The sequence below is a fragment of the Eubalaena glacialis genome, chromosome 1 (genome assembly GCF_028564815.1).
Source record: "Eubalaena glacialis isolate mEubGla1 chromosome 1, mEubGla1.1.hap2.+ XY, whole genome shotgun sequence".
Classification (NCBI taxonomy): domain Eukaryota; kingdom Metazoa; phylum Chordata; class Mammalia; order Artiodactyla; family Balaenidae; genus Eubalaena; species Eubalaena glacialis.
This window is the reverse complement of record NC_083716.1, coordinates 158,610,647-158,633,870: the sequence shown is the minus strand read 5'-3', so window position 1 is coordinate 158,633,870 and position 23,224 is coordinate 158,610,647. Positions and strand designations below refer to the sequence as shown.

General features: G+C 47.4%; 1 protein-coding gene across 2 annotated transcripts in view; it reads right to left on the bottom strand.

Annotated features, from left to right (window-relative positions):
- Nucleotides 1-288: 288 nt before the first annotated feature.
- The window catches only part of KIF5C (kinesin family member 5C), a 162,119-nt gene continuing 139,183 nt past the window's right edge, over nucleotides 289-23,224 (bottom strand). For both annotated transcript variants that reach the window (XM_061199905.1, XM_061199916.1), the window contains 10 exons: nucleotides 20,908-21,096; nucleotides 17,218-17,335; nucleotides 14,997-15,073; nucleotides 13,889-13,998; nucleotides 11,938-12,039; nucleotides 11,500-11,560; nucleotides 6,810-6,881; nucleotides 3,776-3,880; nucleotides 1,642-1,858; nucleotides 289-396 (listed from right to left, as the gene is read on the bottom strand). In XM_061199905.1, the coding sequence (XP_061055888.1) occupies nucleotides 290-396; nucleotides 1,642-1,858; nucleotides 3,776-3,880; nucleotides 6,810-6,881; nucleotides 11,500-11,560; nucleotides 11,938-12,039; nucleotides 13,889-13,998; nucleotides 14,997-15,073; nucleotides 17,218-17,335; nucleotides 20,908-21,096 (1,158 nt within the window). In that variant the 3' untranslated portion in view covers nucleotide 289. The remainder of the gene's footprint in view (nucleotides 397-1,641; nucleotides 1,859-3,775; nucleotides 3,881-6,809; nucleotides 6,882-11,499; nucleotides 11,561-11,937; nucleotides 12,040-13,888; nucleotides 13,999-14,996; nucleotides 15,074-17,217; nucleotides 17,336-20,907; nucleotides 21,097-23,224) is intronic.

Genomic DNA, 23,224 nt, shown 5'->3' with positions numbered 1-23,224 from the left:
CAGACAAAAGAAAGCTCGGATGAATCATTCACCGCACCCTCTCCGTCCCTGGAGGGTCCCTGGCACCAGGTGACCTTAGCTGGAAGACCCTGAGGCCCTAGACTGAGTTGAAGGTAGACCCAGGCCCCTGACAACCTGAAGCCCCAGGGCCGGTGCTGGGGTAGAGCTGCACTCTTTCCTCTCCACTGCAGGTCCACACACACATGGCTGAGAGCCAGGCAGAAGCAGGGAGAGCCCCAGGGCTGCCCCGGACCGAAGCCACCCCTGACACTAAGGACTCACTTCGTGTTTATTTCTGGTAGTGAGTGGAGTTTGAAGAGCTGCCTCCTCCCCCTCGGATGGCGTGGACGGCCGTTGGAGACGATGCTGGGTAGTGTCCAGGGCGGATGGGCTTGGCTGTATCCAACCGACAGAAAAAAGAGAAGAGACATTCAGAAAGGACTTAAACAGCCGCGCCGAGATACCTCCAGGTCACGTGCGAAAACCAAGAGGCACACTTTTTATCGACATTACAATTCTTATCAATCACCAGACCTTTCTGAAAGCGGGAGGTTTGCCCTCCGATTAGTACAGTTAGTTAATCCAACGCACCCAATGTTTAGGGGACAGAGAGACCTTGCGTATCAATTATTTCAATTCTTATCACGGAAAATTAGAAACAGAGGACTTTCAGTTTTATCTGAGGCAGATCCGTGGGTCCCAATGGGTTCCAACAGCATCTCCCTGAAACTGGATGCACAATTCTGTCTGTGATGCATTTTAGGGGGAGAGGGTTCACAGTTTTCAGTAGATAGTCCAAGGGTATAAGACCCAATAAATGCAATGAACCACTAATCTAAGTTATGATCTTAAAACTAGAAAGATGAAGTTGCTGGTTTACATAACATCTGCACAGCAATATCTGATGAGAAATAATATTACGTGTTATTGGAGATGTTTCAATTTAAAAAAAAAAAGAAAAGAAAGAAAGAAAGAAAGAAAAAAGCTCTCTAGAGAACATCCTTAAATCCCTTCCACTCTCACGGCACTATCCCAAGAACTATGACTCAACAGGCACACCCTCATTCTTTGCGTGGGTCCAAATCCAGGTCTTGAAGGGGCTGGATGTCCAGGCCCCCTGCACTCACTGATGCCAGGCCTGGCTCTCTCCAGAGTATTTCCAAGGCTGTGCTTGCAAGCAGCTCTCCCTGAGGCTTCTGGCTACACGTAGCTCCTTCATGGTTCTGCCGGGTGCAGAACAGAAGGGGCCTTCAGGCTTCCCTGAGCAAGCCATATATTCCGGTATTCCCGAGAAAGTATACCTCTGACTGTTTAAAGCTAAACACCTCTGCCTGCAGCCAGGGCTGGCCGCCTTCTCTGCTCAGCTCAATAGCTCTGACGATCACAAGGTCCCCCAGAATCTCTCAGAGTAAGGAAGCGCACGCCTGGCCATCCCATCCTCCCAGGATGCACGCTGGAGCCGGGAGGAGCCGGGAGGAGCCGGGAGGAGCCGGGAGGAGCCGGGAGGAGCCGGGAGGAGCCGGGAGGAGCCGGGAGGAGCCGGGAGGAGCCGGGAGGAGCCGGGAGGAGCCGGGCCGCCCCGCCTAGAGCTTCCGGCCAGAGGAGCCCTTCTATCAAGGGCCCGGGGGCGGGCACACGTACCGATCTGGGCCGAGTGGGCCCTCCTGGCCATGTTCTTGGCTCGCACAGCCTCCTTGATGCGGTCCACCTCCTGCTGGTAACGCTTGCGGTCCCGCATGGCGTTCTCCTTGGCCTCCTTCAGCGCGCTCTCCAGCGCCTTGACGCGCTCGGCCGTGGCACGCAGGCGCTTCTCCAGCTTGGGCAGCTCACAGCGCAGGTCTGCGTTGTCCCGGACCAGCTGTGGTGGGAGGGAGAGGTGGGGAGTTACGGGGCGGGGGGGTGGGCAGACCCACTGCGGGGGCTGAGAAGGTGACAGGAGAGCAGCTAGAACCACCACCCGCGCGCCCCACCAGGGTCGTCTTGGAGAGTCCGTAGGACCATAAACGGTGGGACCAACGGGAATAAAAATCCCGTACCCTGAGGCTCCAATTTGCCAAACAAAGGATTCATGGGTACGAGAAAGCGGGGAGGGGTGTACGATAGAATCAAAAGCCATTTCCAGCTGTAGGAAACTTTCAGGCTTGGGTGGGATTTACTGCCTCTTTTGTTTGAGGGGTGAGGAGGGGACTTGCCAGAGAAAATTGACTACTTGGACATTGGCATGTGAAAGATAAGAAATGTGAAGCCAGTTCAGACACGCTCAGTGAAAGGCATTCATGTTCTAGAGCTCTCTGAAGGCCTCTTTCCAAGCCAGGACACATTGTCTGCACCAGCACCGGGTTTGGACCCCACTTTGCAACATATCCAGAGACTAACGGGTAACTCAGGGATACTGCTCATTCCTTCATTACCTAAGACCCTCAGTTAAGAAGGAACAGGCTTGCCCTGGGTTAAGAATGGGCTCGAGAGCCAGATCTGTTACTGCCTGGCCATCTGACCAGGTGTGAGTCACTCAACCACTGTAAGTCTACATGCTACATAAATAGGATCATTGTGGGAATCCAAATGGATCAGGAAAAGTTTTGAGAATCTTAAGTGCTAAACAAAGGTTGAACTATTGCTGGGTCTACACCTGTTTTCTTTGCTCCTGTATCTCCACCCAGCACCAGCTCCAGTGCCCGGCAGAGAGTAGGTTTTTAATAAATATTCATTGAATTCATGAATAAAATAATTAATGAAATTCAGAGCTCTATTTCAAGTTCCCTGGTAGTTTCTGCTTTTCTATTTCTCATCGACAATTTGCGTGAATGACTTCAACCATGCTGAATCTGTCATCCTCCCTTTGGGGAAAAATGCCATCATCATTAATGTTGAAGAGGATGTAACAAGTCAAAGAGAAATGACATCCCCTCGGCCACGGGGTCCAAAATGTTGGACCATTTTTATCAGATCCCAAATCTTGAGGATTTAGGGAAAACTGTCATGAACATTCCAGCATTTAAACAGAAAGGAGACAAATAAGCTGCCTAAGTCACCGGTAGGTTTGGACATGGTTATTGCTCTCTGTCACTCTAGACAAACTCCAGGGTGTTGCAGGAACCCAAGAGGATGCCCAAGAAATAGGGCGACAGTGCAGAGAGGGGGCTGGTTCCGGCCCCAGTGCTCCCACGTGTGGGATGAAGCCAGTGGCTTCCTCGCCCAGTCTGCTTCCTCATCTATAAAAAGAGGGAGCCTGACCCAGCTCGGTGGCATCCACTTTGCATTCTGTGGAGTCTTTGGATCCACAGAGGGTCCTGAAAAGCATCACAGGAGACACTGAGGCCAGCTGGGGTTGGAGGCTGGGACGGGAGGCAGGATGAAAAGACACGACTGAACACTGTGTTCCCCAAGCCCCAGAGAGCTCACACTCAATTCCTTATATTTGGCTTCCATCAAAGAAAGTATTTTAGGACTTCCCTGGCGGTCCAGTGGTTAAGACTCTGCACTTCCACTGCAGGGGGTGCGGGTTCGATCCTCGGTCGGGGAACTAGGATCCTGCATGCCAGGCGGCGCGACCAAAAAATAAAATAAAAAAAAAAAGAAGGTATTTTCTATACAAGGGAAGTCACTGAAGACTAAAAGAGTTCCAGGTCCCTTCCAGCACTGATGTTCTCTAGTGATGTATTGTCCTTTTACCTTCTGTATCAGAGTCACCTCCCTCACTAGGGCCGAATCCAGTGTGGCTTCTCTCCAGGAGAGAGAGAGAAGCAGAAGGAAGATGACGCAACCCTCCTACCTGTTTGTGGACCTTAGTGAGCTGCTCCAGGTTATTCTCCAGGAAGGAAATTTTCTGCTTCTGGGCAGCACTGCCTCCTCCCTCGTCGCTGTCCAGCTCTACACTCTGCATCAACACCAAGGGGTCAGAGGGACAGGCCTCCACACTGCCCACCCCCAGTCCCAACATCATGTGGATGAGCCATTCGAAAGAAAACCCCCAATCTTACTAAAGGTTATTCTGAAAGTGAAAATGAAGAGTGGTTCTAAAAGTTTAGACTCGACCTTCTTCCCAATTAATTTCCTTGATCGGTACCAAAAGTGTTCTTTCTTTGGACAGCTGACAAAAAAACTTCACATCTTTTTTTGAGGGATTCAGATTAGATACAGCTGTCTTTGTGAAATATACCTCTCCCTTGCACGCAGGTAAATAGAGGCTTTTCTTTTCAAAAGGAAGTGTTCCAAAACTCATTAAGAGGAACTAGTGTGAAAACATAAGCCCAACAGGACAGGAATAAAGACACAGACGTAGAGAATGGACTTGAGGACACGGGGAGGGGGAAGGGGAAGCTGGGACGAAGTGAGAGAGTGGCATGGACATATATATACTACCAAAGGTAAAATAGATAGCTAGTGGGAAGCAGACACATAGCACAGGTAGATCAGCTTGGTGCTTTGTGACTACCTAGAGGGGTGGGATAGGGAGGGTGGGAGGGAGACGCAAGAGGGAGGGGATGTGGGGATATATGTATATGTATAGCTGATTCACTTTGTTATACAGCAGCAACTAACACAACAATGTAAAGCAATTATACTCCAATAAAGATGTTAAAAAAAAAAAAAAAAGCCCAAATTTCATTTCAAACATCACAAGTGAGATAACAAGTCATCAAGCTGTGGGAAAGTGTCTGTGGTCCCACTGGGAAGTCTCAATGGCCTCTGCTTGTCCCTTCAGCTTCCAATTCCATGAAATTACTTAATGAACCCATCTCAGACTAGTCACGGCATCTGCGTGCTGTGCTGGATCAACTCTCAAAATTTATCAGATCTTGAGATTGATAAAAACACTGTTCTCCCAGCACTGCCACGCTGAGTGGCCAGATAAGTTGGGAAATACATGTAGAAACACATCCTGGAGCCCCAAAATTGCAAAGCACGCTTGCTTTGTCTCATTATAGAAGAGATCATCACCCTTCTCTTTCTGAGACGTGTTGTCTATATGAGCATCTCAAACCTGTCTCTTTGATCTAAATCCGGGGTTCTCAAACCTAGAAGAGGATTTGTTAAAACTCAGATTGCTGGGCCCTACCCTCATCTCTGAGTCAGTGGATCCAGGGTGGGTCTGAGAATTTGCACCTCTAGCAAGTTCCCAGGTGACGCTAGTGCTGCTGGCCAGGTGGCCACACTTTGAGAACCACTGGTCTAGGAATAGGTTCTTCCTAGAGAGTTTTATATCGTGAAGTCAGGGAAGTCTGATCTCAAGCTCTGCACCCTCCTCGGAACACCTCCTCCCTCCGACTGAGCCTTTTTGGTTCTTGTCATAACCTCTCCAGTCTCTGTCTCCATCACCTCTGCTCTGGCCTCTCTCTCCTCCCTGGTCCAGGTCCTCCAGTCATTTCTATTTTGATGATGGTGATCACTACCTACCTGCCTGACCAGTGCCACCTTGAGACCTCCCATCATTCTCCACCCTCTTTCCTTGTTTTTATTTCCAGGCCTCCAAACTCACTAGAATCGTGCTGTCAGGTGCCACGACAAATCCGTGCTCTGACCCTCAGCTGGACACTCCCACCACTGCTCAGCATCCTTTTGTTCATCCCCAGCAAATCCCCCACAGCTGCCTGAGCCTCCTCTAGTCACTGTGGGCTCCCCATTCTCTTCCTTCTTCTCCATTGAGGACCTTCTTCTCCACATTAACTGAGAAGGTCAAAGTCTTCAGATGCATCTCTTCCCACTGTCATATATTTCCCTGCGGATGTCTCCATATTGGCTTCTCCACGTCTCCTCTCTGGGAAAGTGGGCCCTTTCCATCTACCAAGCCTAATACATTCCCCTATACTGTCAATTCTGTCTTCTCAGATCCGACTCCATCGGTCACCTCCTCTTTTTTTTATAATATATCATCCCTTTTCCTTGGCTCCTTCACACAGACCCCCATGCACACACTTTTCTTAAATATACCTTCCGTCCATCCTGTCATACCTCTGGGTATGCCCGCTGCTCCTCATCCATCACTTTCAAATATCTTTAAAGCGTAGCCCCCTTGCTGTTTCCACCCCCCCCTCCCCCCTCCTGAAACCTCCGCCAGCTGCTCTGGGGGTTCACCGTTCAGTGACTCCCAAGATCACTCTCACTGTGTGTGGCACAAGGACCAAAGAAGCTCAGACTCAGGAGTCACACAGACCTGGATTACAATCCATCTCTGGCTGTCCCCAGCTGTGTGATCTCGGGAGGTCACGTAACCTCTGAGCCCATCTCCACAGCTGCAAAACAGAACACTAAGAACCACTTACATGGCTCCTGGGGAGAGCAAACAAGGCGCCGGATGTTAAAGTGCTTCGTACACTCTGACCTGGCCCCTCATGGCCTCTTAACAAGCAAAGATGAGGCTCTAGCCCCTGACTTCCACGTTCCTGACATTGTTCACCAGGCTTCAGGGCCACGCTGTCTGATGAGACCCCTCTGGGTTTTCCCTGCATCACTCAGAGGTTTTCACACTGCTGCCAGATAGATATGTGTTCATTTGAAAGGATATTGGGTTGGCCAAAAAAGTTCGTTCGGGTTTTTCCATAAAATGTTACGGGAAAAACCCGAACGAACTTCTCTGGCCAACCCAATAACTTCCTTTTACTAAGAATGAAAATCAGATGGAAAAATGTTCCCAAGTATTTTTTCCCCCTCCAGCACATTCTTTTAATCACATTTTCTGGCATGAAGTAATTAATTTTTAAGCATAACCAGCCCCGATTTAAGCAAGTGATACTTCAACAGAAAATGATTCGTTCTGGCCAACTTTTCTTTTCTTCTCAGTCCCATTCACACAAACTAGAACTCACCTTTTTAACCCGGGCGGTCAGATCCTGGACGAAGAGTTTACGGAGGTTGTGTAGAGTCTGTAGTTCTCGAGACTGGAAGAGAAGATTGTTAAAATGCCACTTAAATGAGGGAACACGCTGAATTTACGACACAGCTGGCACCAGACCGTCAACCCCAGACATCTCCATAAAGCTCTGTAAGCCAACCATCGAGGCCATGGGGCTCCCCACTTCCTCTGACCTGCCCACCACTCATATCCTCCCCCCTCCACCTGGCATCTTCCCAGGGATACCCCAAGGTTCAGAGACTGGGAACTCAAACAATGAAGTGTAAACTAGAACAAAGCCTGCTCGTTTGCTGTGTTTCAAATAGAACCTTTTTTTCCCTTCAACCACAAAAATTCAAAAGTTTTCTCATAAAACTTCCTGGAGGGCTGTGTTGTACCAGAATGGACTCTTTTTTTCCTCTAACTTATTGTGTACATGTTATACAAAATGCCAACAAATTTAAATGAAAAGTTAGCCACCGTTTCTCCCGCCCTAACTGACCGACGTTTTTCACGTTTCCACACCCCTCTGGCCGTGGTCCATACGCTCCTTCGCTTTACATCACTGAGCTTATGGACCTTCCACCTGGGTGACCCTGGGCAACTTATCTAACCTTTCTGTGCCTCAACTTTCTTATTTGTAACCTGAGGATAAAAATAGTAGTTGCCTCATAGTTGCTGTTATCAAGCTTCAATGAGATGATCCTTATAAAACTCTTACAACCGTTTCTGGCACATAGTAAGCATTCAGTAAATATTAGCTAGTGTTAACGTATTGATGCCTCATATTTGACAGCCATTTCTTCATCAGACTTTTACTGCTTCCTTTGGTTGTTGTTATAACTTTCATGAAATTAACTTCTTGGGGGCATTTTTTTTCTTCGTTTTGGAGTCTTTTCTACTAATGAACCCTTAGGAATTAGATTGCTAAGACAAAGGTCTAAGTCAAATCTGGTGACCTCTGTTAACAAAATCAGAAAACCAAAATATTTCCTTCCATTTAAGTCTCCGTGTATTTACCACAGGACGTACAACTAGTTCCCTTAAAAATATTTTCCCATAAGGAGAGAAATACGCTCGCATTTATGTTTTTCAATTTGTCTAAATTGACCTACTCTAACACAGAATGTCAAGGGATGGAGCTCACACAAGCTCACAGAAAAAAGGAAGAAACAGGCTCTAAAGCCACGGAAATAATAAGTTTCTTGGAATAAAGGTTCTATGTTAATTTAAGGTCATATTACTGGGTCCAATTCCATAATTGTGTTGAAATAAAAAGCACCTGAAGTCAATTGCTTCCTCAGATGAGGCAAATTACTTTCTGCAGGAGGCCAAGCGGGCCTGCTGTTAGGAACGCCGTGCACGCGGTGCGTGCCCAGGGCTGAGCCACCGGCCGGCAGGTGCAGGGGGGCTGCTCCGAGCTTTCAGCGATGTAGCTGTGTTGCCTGTGCCCCTGCCCGAGGGAGCTCGGCCGCGGCCCCCTGCTCTGCGAGCTCTTTCTCCGGCTTCAGGGGTTTCATTACTGATTGAACTATAATCACAGTAAATACTTTGCATGAAAAACGCCACCACCCTGCAGGGACATGAGAAGAGAAGACCCGGGTGTCTTGTCAAAGGGCCAGGCGATTCTTCCAGGCCGAGCACCAAATAATCCAGAGTCTGGCAACTTTCTCTCATTATTGTTTGTTTTTAGGTAACTTCAATAAACAGTTTAGGAGGGGCAGTTCAAGACCTTGGAAACAGTTGATAAGTTGCACATGAATGCCTGCGTAACCCCATTTTGGCTTCCTGGGGCAATGAATTTTCCTCCATCGTATTCATTATCATTCCTTCACCCACCCCGATTCCTTTGCCTTGTGAAGTAAGTCACAAGCCTTTCCTGGCATGGACGCTGCCCTCTGTGTAAAAGCTCAGGGCTCAGCTTCCTGTCACAGGGGACAGCGAGGGTGGGACCAGAGAGGTGGGGACACAAGGCCCATCAATGCAGCAGGAGGAGAGGTCCAGCCCCAGAGCCCACACAAAGTGTCCTATTAAAGCCAGATGGCTGCCTGGGACCCCAGAGACGTCCCCACCGGCTGGTTGGCCTTTCCCAACGTCATCCCCTGGAGTGGGCTTCACAGACCCCAATCCCTGGGTGGCAGGTCCCACCTGGGCCCTGTCCAGACAGACCAGGAGGCAGCGCAGGCCTAGAGCTAAGGAGGGCTCAGAAAGGGTCAGCCAAGGACAGCAGGCCTGCCCCTGAGGAACACTGACAGCTTGGGGAGGATGTGATGGAAGGATAAGTAAAAACACCCACGTCTGGAATGGCACAGACCGCGGGGTTCCAGTTTGGGAATTGAAAGCGTGTGTGTGCGTCATGTGTGTGGACGGGCAGTGAGGGCTGCAGAGAGAACGTGGGAGGCTGTGTCAGTGGGTCCGTCCACGTGTGAGGGACCAAGTGTGTTGTGTGAGCATGTGTGTGTGGTAGGGGGTCCGGGGAGAATGGATGTGAGGGTGGGAACATAGGTGAGTGGGCTGGGGGGGGAGGCGGGGGAGGGAGAACCAGCGGAGGAGGCTAGTGAGGTAAATGTGTTGTCAAAAATGTATTCAGTGGACTTCCCTGGCGGTCCAGTGATTAGGGCTCCGTGCTTCCACTGCAGGGGACATGGGTTCGATCCCTGGTCAGGGAACTAAGATCCCACAAGCCGCTTGGTGCAGCCAAAACAAAACAAAACAGAAAAACATTCGAAAGGGCAAAAGAACATGCTCATGAGTGAGTGTGAAAGACAGAAAGCTTGTGAGTCTGGGAGAGTCAGCACGTGGGGTGTGCGTGAGTGGGCATGACAGAGGGTGTGAAAGTGAATGAGCAAAAGTGTGAGTGTGCCAGTGAGAAAGTGTGGATGGTCACTAATGAGTGTGAATGTGTGTGTCAGCATGTTACGGGGTGTGCTGGGTGAGTGTGTAAGAACTTGTGAGTGGATGAACACAGGCATGAGAACGTGAATGTGAGGGCCTGTGGGTGTGAGTGTGTGTGAAGATATGTGTGTGAGAAAGAATAAGTGATTGTGCCCGAGTGTGGGTGAGGCCGTGAGAGAGAGAGAGGTGAAGAGTGAGCTTCTGGGTGTGGGTGTGGAAGGTGTGTATGCTGGGTGAGAGTGTGCATGAGAGAGTGCAAGGGTGTAAAGGAAGAAGAGATACTGAAATATTGATCTCTGGCTGGTGGGAATACAGTAACATTTTAATGTTCAATATATTTCTGAATTGTTATAATTATCTATGATTATGGGTACCACTTCTCCAGGAAAACAGACGTGGAGGAAGCAACTTCATGGCTTCATTTCCGTTTCCCCTCCAGCGGCCCTGTGCACCGTCTTCTCCACCAGGCTCAAAAGGCCCAACTTCCTGTGAACAGTCATCCTACTTCTGTCCTGAACGGCTTGTGCCCTCCGAGCCCACACCTGGCTTTGAGGAGCAGCTAACACTGGCCCAGGGGCCAGAGTGCAGCCTTGGGTCCAGCCCTGATCAACCACTTGCCTCCAGTCTGGGGTCACCGAGTTCTTGGATTCAGGCTCAGTCCCACATAAATTCACATGACATGGGGATGAAATCAAAATGCATGACTGTATCTAAACAACAGTTTCTCTCTGTTGCCATGTCACGTGAAATGACTCGACATGTTTTCACCAAATTGAGAGACTATTTGGGTTGTCTGTCTTCAAACACAGGCTGCGTAGCATTTTGAAGGGCTCTTGAGAGCCCTCAGAGCCAGGCACCCCCCAGGGCCACTGAGACAGAAGTTGACCAGAGGAGACAGACCCAATGGAAGGACAGAGAAAACTAACCAGGATCTCAGATGGTGAGCCCTTCTTCCAAAGGGAAGTAGATCTGTCACTCTTCCGCCCCAAACCCTGCAGGTCCCAAGGCCCTACCTGGCCTGCACTTCCTCTGGCCTTGACCTCTCTGTGCCTACCTCCTGCCCTCCCCCCTTCTCTTGGTCACATACACATTGATCTCCCTGTTGTCCCCCAACATGCCTGCATGGGCTGACCTCAGGGCCTTGGCACTGGCTGTTGCCTCTCCTGGAAGGCTCCTTCCCCAGACATCCCCATGGCTCCTTCTTTTACTCGCTTCAAGTTCCTGCTCAAATGTCACCTCCCAGTGGGGCTGCCCCAAACCAGTACCCACTGCGCTTTCTATAACCATCTAATGGAGGTCATGATCTACATCCTTATTTCTCACTGTCTGTCTCCCCCAGGTGAAAGACAGCTTCACAAGGGCCAGCACCTTAACTCTGTTTTGTACTGATGCAACTCAAGCACCTAAAAGCATGCCAGCCCTCAGTAGGTGCTCAATAAATATCCATTGATTGTTGCATGGAAGTAAGTCACAACACACAGAGGCTGTAAAATTGCAGGCCCTGATTTGAGTTTAAATCTCAGTCAGGGCTTCATGGTTACAGTCTTAAGGATGGATGGATGGACGGATGGATGGATTGATGGTTAGTCACTCTGTTAAGACCTGGGGAATAAATTCTACAGCTCTCATGTTTCCATAGGAAGTTTTATGTTTAAAATGATATTCAAGAAAGGCATGCACAAATAAAATTTTAGAAGAAACAAATTCAAAAGATCATAAACCAATCTGGTCTCTGAGACTAAAATGAGTTGGAAAACATGTCAACATACCACTGTCTCCTCCAGCCCTTTGAGGTCCTCTCTGGCTTGTTCTCTTTTATCATTGAGCAATCTAAAAAACAGAAAGGAACTGTGAACCACCAAAGGGGCATCAGAGATTCTCACAGATACCATTTGCATCTGCAGATAAGTCAACAAAACAAACCAACTCACCCAAATGGCCATGGTCTGTTTTTAAATTGGCCTGACCTAATCTGAATATTTGGGTATCTGAATCACCAAAGCAGATTTTTTAAGACTTTGCAGGGCGGTGGGGGACTTCCCTGGCAGTCCAGTGGTTAAGACTCTGTGCTTCCACTGCAGGGGACATGGGTCCGGTCCCTGGTCCCTGGTCAGGGAACTAAGATCCCGCGTGCCGTGCAGTTGGCCAAAAAAAAAAAAACTTCTAGACGATGAGAGAAAACAGAGGAAATTTTAAAGCACACTCACAAGAGCTTTTCCAATTTCATTTCTCTCTCTTGGTCCTCTATTTTCAGCTTGTTATAATCAGAACTGAGCTTCTCCTGTTCCAGTTGCAGCTTCTGATTCAAACTGAAATGGAGAGGAAAAAGCAGTACATTTCCACATCAGCCTGAAATTCTGAGTCATGCTGCTAAAGACGTGGTTCTGTTCTAACCCCATTAGCCCTGTGCAATAAAGGTGGCAATTCTGGAAGATTTGGAGGGATCAGAGAACAACCTCACAGCTTCCTCCCTGCCCAAGTGAAAACGAATTTCTGGGAACATCTAAGAGGCATGAAACATAAGGCTTTGAGAATGTATTTATAGTTGGCTTGCGCAAGAGCTTTGGGAGGGAAAATAATGAGATGGGAAAGGGGCCGATATTTTAAAACAGAAAAACAGAGCCCGGTAAGAATTCTGCTTTTCCGCCCTACAGATGGTACATACGCACTCCCAGAACCTTATTTGGCCACTTTGACCTTCCCTTCCTCTCTGGTCTGATGCTCCAAAAACATCCCCTAAATCCAAATCCCTAGCTGACATAGGGACAGTTCTGTTCTGTGAAGTCTTGGGGGCGAAAGGGGGCAGTGGTCAGAGAGGGGAAACACAAAGAAAGTCCAGGGGCTGTTGCAAAAAAGAAACTCACCATCCGGTTGGGGGTATTTGGTCACCATTTACATCAGCCCGGTCCTTATAAAACCTTTCATACGGCCATGCCTACATGACTGTAGACAACAGATGATACACTCTCCGAAGGAAAACCCATGTGAAACGCAAAGGCCAAGGAAATGTCCCCACTTGTCAACTCACTCAGAGACCCTCCATCTCTCTCACCTTCCTTCCCTCCCCTCCCCTTCCAGTTGAACAATCTGAGGGTGATTCATCAGCATAACAAATAAGAGTCACACTTAAAGGGGAAAGCTGGACATAAGTGGGAGCATGGGGGTGGACCAAAAGAAGGGGAGAGGCGATGCTAAGTGCTTTCCTAGGTAGACTGTGCACAGAGCCCCATCACATCATTTACACGTTTGCTTTTAAAATGCAAATGTGCTGTGTGAGTAGCTCATGGACATTGAGAGAGAATTAAACTCCAACTCCAGTTTGATTCCTGTTTGGCAGTGTGACCCTAAGTAAATCATTTAATCTTGCTTCCCATATAGAAATGTTTCTTCATCTATAGAAACAGAGAGGAGGGAACCTGTAGTCTAGACCTGGGGTGGCTGGGAGGGGGAGGACAGGGGAGGAGGGTGTCAGTGGGTGGAAGTGTATTTCAATATAATTGGTTTTCTTTGTTTTCCTCTGTCTTTAATTTGGGGCATTTAAACACAGCCTGGGGACTTGTGTTGATGAGGCGGGAAAGTGAGAGGAGTGGGGAGGGGCAATTACTGAGCAGGGGGCTCTTCAGCAGCTACAACAGGAGAATGGCCTTGAGACCAGCTGCAATGCCCTCGAGCGCAGACAGACACACAACAGCACGGGTCCCTAAGGAGTGTGCCCCTGCAAGCAGGTGGCTCTGGGGCGTGCCGTGTTCAGGTATGTGTTGGGCTGAGGCAGCGGGAGCTGACAGTCTTCTCTGGAGCATTTCTTAACCCATCAGAAACGCTGAAGCAGAACCAATTCAGGTTTTTTTGGGTTTTTTTTCATCCTCTCATAGGAACAGCATCCCCACCTTCTGAGGTATGTGTCTGCCCAGCTGAATCACCAACGTGCCCCTGCTCCGCGGGGACCAGGCAGGGCAGCTGGGCCCGCCTGCCACCTGCCCACCAGAGCCCCCGGAGGCTCGGCTCCAGGTGGGGAACAGACCGCAGAAGCATCACGTCCAGCTCGCTGAGGCACCAGGGCAGAGCCCCGGGTCCGTGGGGCGGGGAAAGCAGAGACCTCCAGGCTGGCCCAGGGGCCGTGCCCGCCCCAACGCCCCACGAGCCCCCAGGCCCACTCACTCCCGAATCTCATCGATGATTTTCTGCTTCTCCTCGATTTCATCTCGGAGTCTGGACAGCTGCTTCTGATGAGCTTCCCGGTGGCTCTCCATCTGCTGCTCCAGCGCCTTCTGTAACCCAGGCCGGGGGAGATGCATCAGCCGCTCGTTGGCTCTCAGCCGGCTCTGTGACAAAGCCCTTGCTCGCTATCTCCTACCCCATATCCCTCAGCTGTCAGATCCCCAAACCGGGGCCCTCAGAACCCACCGTGCTTTACAGGGACAACAAAACTCAAGGATCTGTTATAAAACTGAGCGGTCCCTACGGGCAAATTAGCCCATTCCATGAGTAAAGGGTCTCCCGCTGACCTTCTATAGCTCATCTGAGCCACACGGCTTCTCTCGCCAGGTCAGTCAGAGGGCATGGACCTCTTACCACCTGGGTGACCTCAGACAAGCCATGGAACCTGTGGGAGTTGCACTTCCTCACCGTAAAATGTAGATAATTTCCCGGCCCTGCCCACTGCATGGATTTACAGTGATAGTCAAAGGAGACCTTTCCACCAAAGTGATGCAAACCCTGGAGAGGGGTTTGCCTAAAGCTAATCAAAAGTTCCACATTTTCTCCCTATCTCATTGTATCCACCTAAAAATCTTATTTCCCAATCATCTTTCCCACTTTTCCTTTTCTGTTTAAAATGTGACCAAAAATAAAGATCTCTATGTTTAAGATGAAAGCTCAAATTTGGGCTGTTTCTTTAAAAGATAGAGGGGAGAGATGTTTCCTTCCATTCAAAGAAGGGGTGACCATTTCTGCAGAAGTTGTGCCGAGTGGCCCCATGCAGTAACTGGAAGGTGTGCTCTCTCCTTCTTGGTCATGAACGGGAAGAGAAATGTACCAATACAACATAACTACTATCTACAGACACCTCGGGATTCCTGGACACCTCCACCTCCATCTCATTGCTAAGCCCAGCCACACTCTGAGAGCAGCTCTGATGCTCAGCCCCGGTCCCAACCCCCCTCCCTCCTACCCTGCCACACACATCTCTGAAGGAGTTGGATTTTCCTAGATCAAGGAAATCCAGTCCAAACACGTGCTGGGCTCCTGGAAGGGGCTGCGTACACACCTTCATTTCCTCAGCATCCTGCAGCCGGGTCAGATGTTCCTTTTCTTTATCCTGGAAGCTGACTTCATGCATTTTTTCTGTTTTGAATTTTAAATGATGATTTAAGATTTAACTGGCAGGACTCACACCCAAAAGTAAAAATTAGAAAACAAAAAAAGAATGGGGTGAAACATCAGCTTATCTTACCAATTACAACCATAGTATAAAGGAACGTGCCTCTGAAGGAGGACTTCTGGCTTTTTAAATCAAGGCTGATCTCTCCTGGGAGATTATCGAAGTCCTTCAGGGACAGTGGCGATTGGAGAGGAAGTGCTAACTTGGAGTGGTCACGCTGCAGCTGACCTAGCTGTCACCTCACGCCTCGGAGGACTGGTTCCCCCCCCGCCAGGCCTGGTGAGCTACTCCTGGGCAGCACACATAAACGTGCTTTGTCAGTGATAATGCACTCTGCGAATATTAGTGGTGTTTGGATTCGTGCCACTATTAGAGTTTTGGAAAGAGCTAATTTACCTCCCATGGGTATTCTCTAAGAATCTGGAGCAGGAAAACAATCTAAGGATAGGCACAAAGAAAATGGAAATATAAAATAACACTCTCCAGACTAAACAGGAAGGCCACGCCTCGTACTGGGGGCAGGGCTGTTATGTGGCACACCTCTGGGAGGGAGGGACCGGTCCCAGCCTATTCTTGGTCAGTGGCCCTCCCTGAGCACAGCTGGCAATGGGCAGCCCGAGGTGGAGGGAGCAAAAGTGTTTCGGACAGTGACATTCAAGTCATTAAGTATCCTCTCTAGTCTGTTTCACTTTATTTCAGCTCTTCTTGCTTTGATTTTGTTTCCACTCAGTGGCACCACTGCAGAAGCCATTTACCAGAGGGAAAAGTTCTTTTCCATGTCAAGTTTTGGGTGGAGCATTCTGTTTCTAACACCCTTTAGCACATAAAGAAAACCTTACAAGGTCAAAGCGGGGGTGAGTGTTTTCTCTTTCATCGTTAATTTACCTTGGCATTTGAAGCAAAATGTATTTACTGAGCAAATGACTATACGACAATAAAGGAAATAAAAAAGGATAGCATCATCGCCAATCCTATTACCCTCTCAAAACCATTTCCTTTCAAATATTAATTTACAGGCCTTGGAACATAAGCATCTATTGATTTTTAAATGTTATAACCACAGTAAAGATGAAATTACATATTATGATGTTTAATCTAATGCATTGTAAGCACTGCTGCACGGCCTTCATGTACTTCATCTCCAAGATGAAAAAAACTGTTCTTTTAAACAACATACCATAGTTCATTTAACTGTTGGACATTTAGGTGGCTTCCTTTCCTTTTTTTTTTCACTAAGTAATTCTGCAATGAATATATGAGATTTGAGGAGCAAAAGGTATGAGAAGTGTTGGAATTATTAATATGTATTTTCAAAATGCTTTCCAAAGGGACTCTACCAGTTTTTGTTGCAACTCATAATATGATCTGTGTGTTCCCGTTTCACCACAACACCTACATTCTTAATCCTGTTCTGGTTTCTACATTTCTAGTCATTTCTCTCAAATCTCTTCTATTTATTCACATTTATTGAGTGCTTCCTATGTGTTGGGCACTTCACTCCACAAAGGGGGTCAGGAGACTGCCTGGCAAAGGAAGAGATTGTTCAAAGGATGGGGGATGCAGGTAAGCCGTGGGTGCACGTTCAGGCTTTATATTAAGAGCAACAGGACACCAGGGAAGGGTCAGAGGCCTGGGGTTGGACCCGAGGTAGAACTTGATTTTGGAATCCTCCTTTGGAATACAGCCCAGTGGTCAGCCTAGAGCAGGTTGGAGACGAGCTCCCCGGTAGATGGATGTGGCCACAATTCTTAATTAGGATTAAGGAACAGCGACAGTGAAGACGGAGAAGAGCAGAACCAGAGAAGCACCTGGCAGGTCGAATGGACAGGCCTTGGGGACAGACCGGACGCAGGAGGTAAAGAAGGGAGAGGATTCTGACTTGGGCAGCAGGGTGGACTGAGGGAAAATGGGAAGAGGAGCAGATATGGGGTGGGGGCAGTCTTCCAGACGTTTCTCTCCCCCCCCGACCCCGCCCAATTATGCCATTGTTTTCAGTAGACCTAGAAATGCTTTAATTGAGCAAAATTAAGCATCATGAGTCCAGCCAACTAGAGAGTGTGTGATTGAGGCTGGGAGTCAGACACCTGCAAAGTGGTCAGTTGCTCACCTTGGGCTCGGAGCTTGGCCAGCTCCTCGCTGAGCGAGTCTTGCGACTCTTCCAGCTGCCTCCGCTTCTGCTCCATGTTCTGCATGTAGTCGGTCAGGGACTTGATCTTGGCTTCATGCTTTAAACAAGCAAACAGATAAAAGGGAGCAGTGAGGGCTTCCCGGGTGGCGCAGGGGTTGAGAATCTGCCTGCCAATGCAGGGGACACGGGTTCGAGCCCTGGTCCGGGAAGATCCCACATGCCGCGGAGCAGCTGGGCCCGTGAGCCACAACTACTGAGCCTGCACGTCTGGAGCCTGTGCTCCGCAACAAGAGAGGCCGCGATAGCGAGAGGCCCGCGCACCGCGATGAAGAGTGGCCCCCGCTTGCCGCAACTAGAGAAAGCCCTCGCACAGAAACGAAGACCCAACACAGCCAAAAATAAATATAAAAATAAATTAAAAAAAAAAAAAAAAAAAAAGGGAGCAGTGAATGACTAGCAAGTGGCCACCCTGGCTTGCCCGGGACTGTCTGACGGGACGACGCAAGAGAGGAGGAGTTCTCGAGTCCTTTTTGTTGAGTCCCAGCATCCAAATGGTGCATATTCTACCCTTTGTTTGGGATCTGTCCTTTTTCTTCCATGTGCTTCTCTGCTTCGTTCCCCACAGACCCAGTCATGGCCGTGCCCTTCCTCACTGTCCTCTTAAGTGAGGTACCAATGCCCAAGCTGCTTTTCCTCCTTACAGAAAACAGAGTGGGCTGCAGAGAAAGGGACTGGGAAAATGTCAAGGCTGAGGGCTTCGTGCTTTGAAACTGCACCTCTGGATTTCTTCTTTGGAACTCAAATATTACGTCTTGTCTTTTTCTGTCTCTCAAACACACCAATTCCCGTCTCGGGGACTTTGCATTTACATTTTCCTCTCCCTAGGAAGCTCTCCCCAGCACCCTCCCAGACATGGTCCTGGCTGGATCCTTATCACTCAGGCCCCAACATTTTCTTATAGCACCTAACTTCTGCTTGATTTATCTATTTTTTTTCTACTTGTTAGCTCCATGAAAATAGAGAGTTAATAAATAATAATGGTGTGAATGAATGAATGAGAGCTCGTGACTGAATAGGGACAGTAGTCACTTCTAGGCAGATGGAAATATGCAGACACTCCCCCCTCCAGATCTACAGGGTTCATATTTAGGCAGGAACACTCTGGAGACTGAGCTCTAATCTAATGAAATAACCTCTGGGAAATGGGACCCTGTTGGAGCAGTTGTTTTATAAGCATAGCTTTTGGTGACAAGGAAGAGTGTAAACAAAGGAGATAACATCATTTTAGCTGGAAATATTTTGTCAGATTCCTTAGATCATGTCAGAAAATAGAGAGCCAAGATTTCTCTTACTTTTGAACCCCAGGCAATTATGACTGAATCTTTGGCTTTACGTAAATTGTAGCAGAGTACAAAATAGCACCTAATGGAAAACTGTATTTGTTGCTAATGCAGAAAGCACTGTCTAACTAAAACCATCCCAATATTCTTGACTCCGATCTCATATACGCTGAGTGAGTGTCACTCTAAGATCTGGGCAACTGTCCTGGGCCCTACACTTTAGAGCACCCCACTTGGGCGGTCCTCTGGCTGCATCTCACTCCACTGAGCCAAGTTCATATGCCAAGGGAGCGTGCCCACCTCTTCTAGACCACAGTGAGTCTGGGAACCTAGAAACTCCTTACTCCAATGGCCCTAAGGCCACTCCCAGGACCAGCAGTGTGGCTCCCATCCTCCATTTACATAGATTACAGCTGACACAGTTACACACTTCCATCAGTTCACAGAACGTGCAGAAAGGACTCGACTTGGACATGGAGGCTGGTACGTCCAGATGGAAGGAGAGACACTGGGCTGCAGGCCGCAGGGCCTCTGTCTGTGCTCTTGCCTTGGCCTCCAAATATTAGGGGCCTCCAGAAGCACATGCTCTCAGGGTAACAGGTGATCTGGAAATTAGACTTGAGGTGTACTATGTCCTAATGTTTAGTGTTTTTCCTCTCAACGTTCACAAATTATAAAAATGTCAAACAGTAAAGCAAATACAGAAAAAGTAGTATAAATTTCACCCATTAACCACTCTAATTTATTAACCATTTCCCCCTATATTCCTGGTCTTATCTATATGAATGCATATTTTACCAAGTTGCAAGGCATAGCATAGATCTGTAACTCAGCATTTTCATTTTTACTTAACTTTATATAATTATACTTTCCAAATGACTGGGTTTTATCAATTTTTTGTAAGAGCTGCATAAATCCTTCCATGTCACTTTATGTTATTAGTCTCTCAATAGATAGTTGCCTATTTTATTTAATTAAAATGAAAGTAATACTGCACTAAACATCTTCCATATATAAGTGCTAATATTTTTAATCAGGGAATGATAATACCATATGAAATGAAAAATTTTCATTATCAATGAAAAATGCTATAAGTGAAATTACTGGACCAAAGTATACTTACATTTTTATGGTTTTTGATTCCCAAGGTCCTTTCTAAAAGGACTGACCAAATTATAGTTTTCTCAGTAAATGTCACTATCACACACCAGCACTGAATAATCTCTTAAATATTAATATATCTTTGCTTATTATGTTATTTATAAAATGGAACCTTGGTGTTTTAATTTGCATCCCTTAGATGATTATGGTAGGAGACAAGGAGATGGTTCTATGATGACACATTCCTATGTCTAAAAGCATACAGGATGAAATATGCTTTTGTCTGTTTCTCAGCACTGTCTGATGTGCCATTCCATACTGGTATCTGTTTACCCCAAATGACTTTAGCTGTTTTAATGCCTAGACTAAGGCAGTGAGCAGCTCACACTGGACCACTCACAGAAGCCTCAAGCCCACACACCAAGCTCAGGTATCAGTGGCAGGTCAGAAACGAGGCTGCTATTTTCTAAAACCACCTTACTAAAATGAAAATACCCTTCTAATGGAAGAAGAGTAGCCTTACTCATTGAGAGAATGAAATATGCCCCAGGAGCTTGAAGATTCCTTCAAGGTTTTGAGTGCACACACAGTTTCGTTTGAGTCCCAGCTCCACCTTTCACTGGCTATATGAGTTTGGACAGTATATTTAACCTTTCAAGTCTCATTTTCCTTACTTAAAAAAACAGGAACAATCATAAAACCTGCCCATCAGGAATTTTTTAAAGATCAAGTGAGAGAATGCACGTAAAGTGCTTAACATAGTATATGGTGCGTTGTAAGCACTCAGTAAAAGGATAACTGCTACTGCTATTAATAATAGTAGTAGTGATGGTAGTTTCTGTTGTCCCATATTAAATTGGACCTGTGGTAGAGATTAAAAGACGAAAGAATGTTGCCTTAGTTGATAGGAGTTTTAGATGCCACCCAGTCTTGTCCATTCATTACATATCTCTATCTATCCTACCTACCTACCTACTTAGCTAGATAAAGATATATAGACACATCCTTTAAACAGGGACTGAAGGTAATCCATGTAATTCACACAACTAAACCTAGCCTTAAGAAATAAGCCGGGGCTGTCATTGCCTGGGAGGCCACGGACAAGCCTTACGTAAAGCGAAGTCCATCAACGATCCCTGTTATGCACCATCGGCCCCAGTAAGAGCATGGAGGAAGCAGATTTTCCAGAGCACAGGGGTGTGAAATGAGGAAGAAAGGCGTGGCCTACCTGGGAGATGAGCAGCTGGCAGGCTGCCAGCTCCCGCTCACTGGCATTCATCTTCCTGTTGGAGTCCATCTGGGCGCTCTCGAGCTGTTTACTGCGGTTCACCAGAGATTTAACCTCCGACTTCATCTTGCTGATGTACAGCCGGGCCATGGTGAATTCCTCCTCAATGACTCCATTCACATCTGCCAACTGAGCACAGGAGGGAACACACTCAACTATGCCTACAATTTCCAGAGGTTCATGGGGGCCCTGAAACCTGTCCATGGGAACTCAAGATGTCTGTGGATTTCTGGTTAAGAAACCCTAATTGTAGGACCACAAGCTGAGAATTTTTCTCTAAAAAGTACTATACGTTCAACCCCAAGTTCTCTGAAACCTCAGGTAAAACTTTCAATTAAAAACCTCTGCTGGGGGCTTCCCTGGTGGTGCAGCGGTTGAGAATCTGCCTGCTAATGCAGGGGACACGGGTTCGCGCCCTGGTCTGGGAAGATCCCACATGCCGCGGAGCAACTAGACCCGTGAGCCACAACTACTGAGCCTGCGCGCCTGGAGCCTGTGCTCCGCAACAAGAGAGGCCGCGATAGCGAAAGGCCCGTGCACCGCGATGAAGAGTGGCCCCCGCTTGCCGCAACTAGAGAAAGCCCTAGCACAGAAACGAAGACCCAACATAGCAATCAATCAATCAATCAATCAAATAAATCTTTAAAAAAAAAAAAAACCTCTGCTGGGGGCTTCCCTGGTGGTGCAGGGGTTAAGAATCCGCCTGCCAATGCAGGGGACACAGGTTCGAGCCCTGGTCCAGGAAGATCCCACAAGCCACGCAGCAACTAAGCCCGTGCGCCACAACTACTGAGCCTGCGCTCTAGAGCCCGCGAGCCAAAACTACTGAAGCCCACGTGCCACAACTACTGCAGCCCATGCACCGAGAGCCCATGCACTGCAACCAAGAGTAGCCCCCGCTCACCACAACTAGAGAAAGCCCACGCGCAGCAACGAAGACTCAACGCAGCCAAAAATAAATAAATAAATAAATAAATTTATTAAAAAGAAAAAAAAAAACCTCTACTAACATAATCTTCAATTAACCAGGTTTTTCATTACAACTGATTTTTAGGATAAAAGAGATGATAGAAGAAAAAGACATCGAAATTTTAAAAAGAGATAACTCTGAAGAGGTGTTCCATTCAATGTCTTACACTTACATTTCTGGAAGAGCAGCAAAGCCCAGTGTTCCTAAGGTGACTCTGAGTCCCCATAAGAAGTCAAATCAAAATTTCAATTATGTTCTCTATAATCTGCTATCCAGAGAGGCAAGCAGTCTAATAGCTTGAATATGTTCCCATAAGCAAGGGTTGAAATAAAAAGGATTTTCTATGTAGTCTTCGATTAAACAAAAAATCTAATGACTAAGAATGTACTATTACCAAAAGTACCTCTGGATGAAAATTTTCCTGTGTAACTTCTCATTACTACCCATCTGTTTCCCTGCCTCTACACAACTGTCCCTTCCAAGCACACAGGAATCTAGATCACCTAAGAATAACAATGTAAATCCACCTTTAGAAGAAAAGATTCTGACAACCAGCATTCCTGTACCATCTCATGTTTGTTGTCTAATTTTCAGAGTTCTACTGGAAACAAACACTGCAGCAAGCTACTTGGGATAAAAACCCATGTGCTGAGATGCAGAGATGGTCTTGAAGGGCAACTGACCACATGAGCAAAGCAACTGTGTGCATATTTTGTTTAACCACCAGAGGGCATCCTAGCACCTCAGGAGAAAACAAGAGCCCTGGCCAGTACCCAGCCCGTGAACAGAGGCTTCAGTTGGTTCTAAGACAATGATTCCAACTATGGTTTTTTTGATGTTCCACAGTTCACTGCCCACTTTTGTCATTATTGCCGTCATTAACTCATCGTATGACTATTTCTTCAGTAAACATTTAAGAGCTAGGAATACGGAATCGTGTATCAACCGGAAAATTGGTAGCAGATAGGAAGTACGCTAGACAGTGCTGAGTGCCTGTGATTTGGTGTCAACCTTCCCCTAAAAATTCCACAACAGTATTTGTTAAATGACTCCAGTGTCCATCAACACAATGCAGAATCTATGTTAACAGCAAGAAAATCCACGAGAATCAATATCTGGCTCCATCTTACTTTGATGGAGTGTCTTGCTAATCAGTTAGTTACATTTCTGACTACCAACGATTTGCCTGCCAACACCACTCCTCATTACATTCCTTTTATAATCCAATGCTATGGAGGTAACGGGTGAGAAAATCCCTCCATCTTTAAGTTCAGTTTTGTTCTTCTG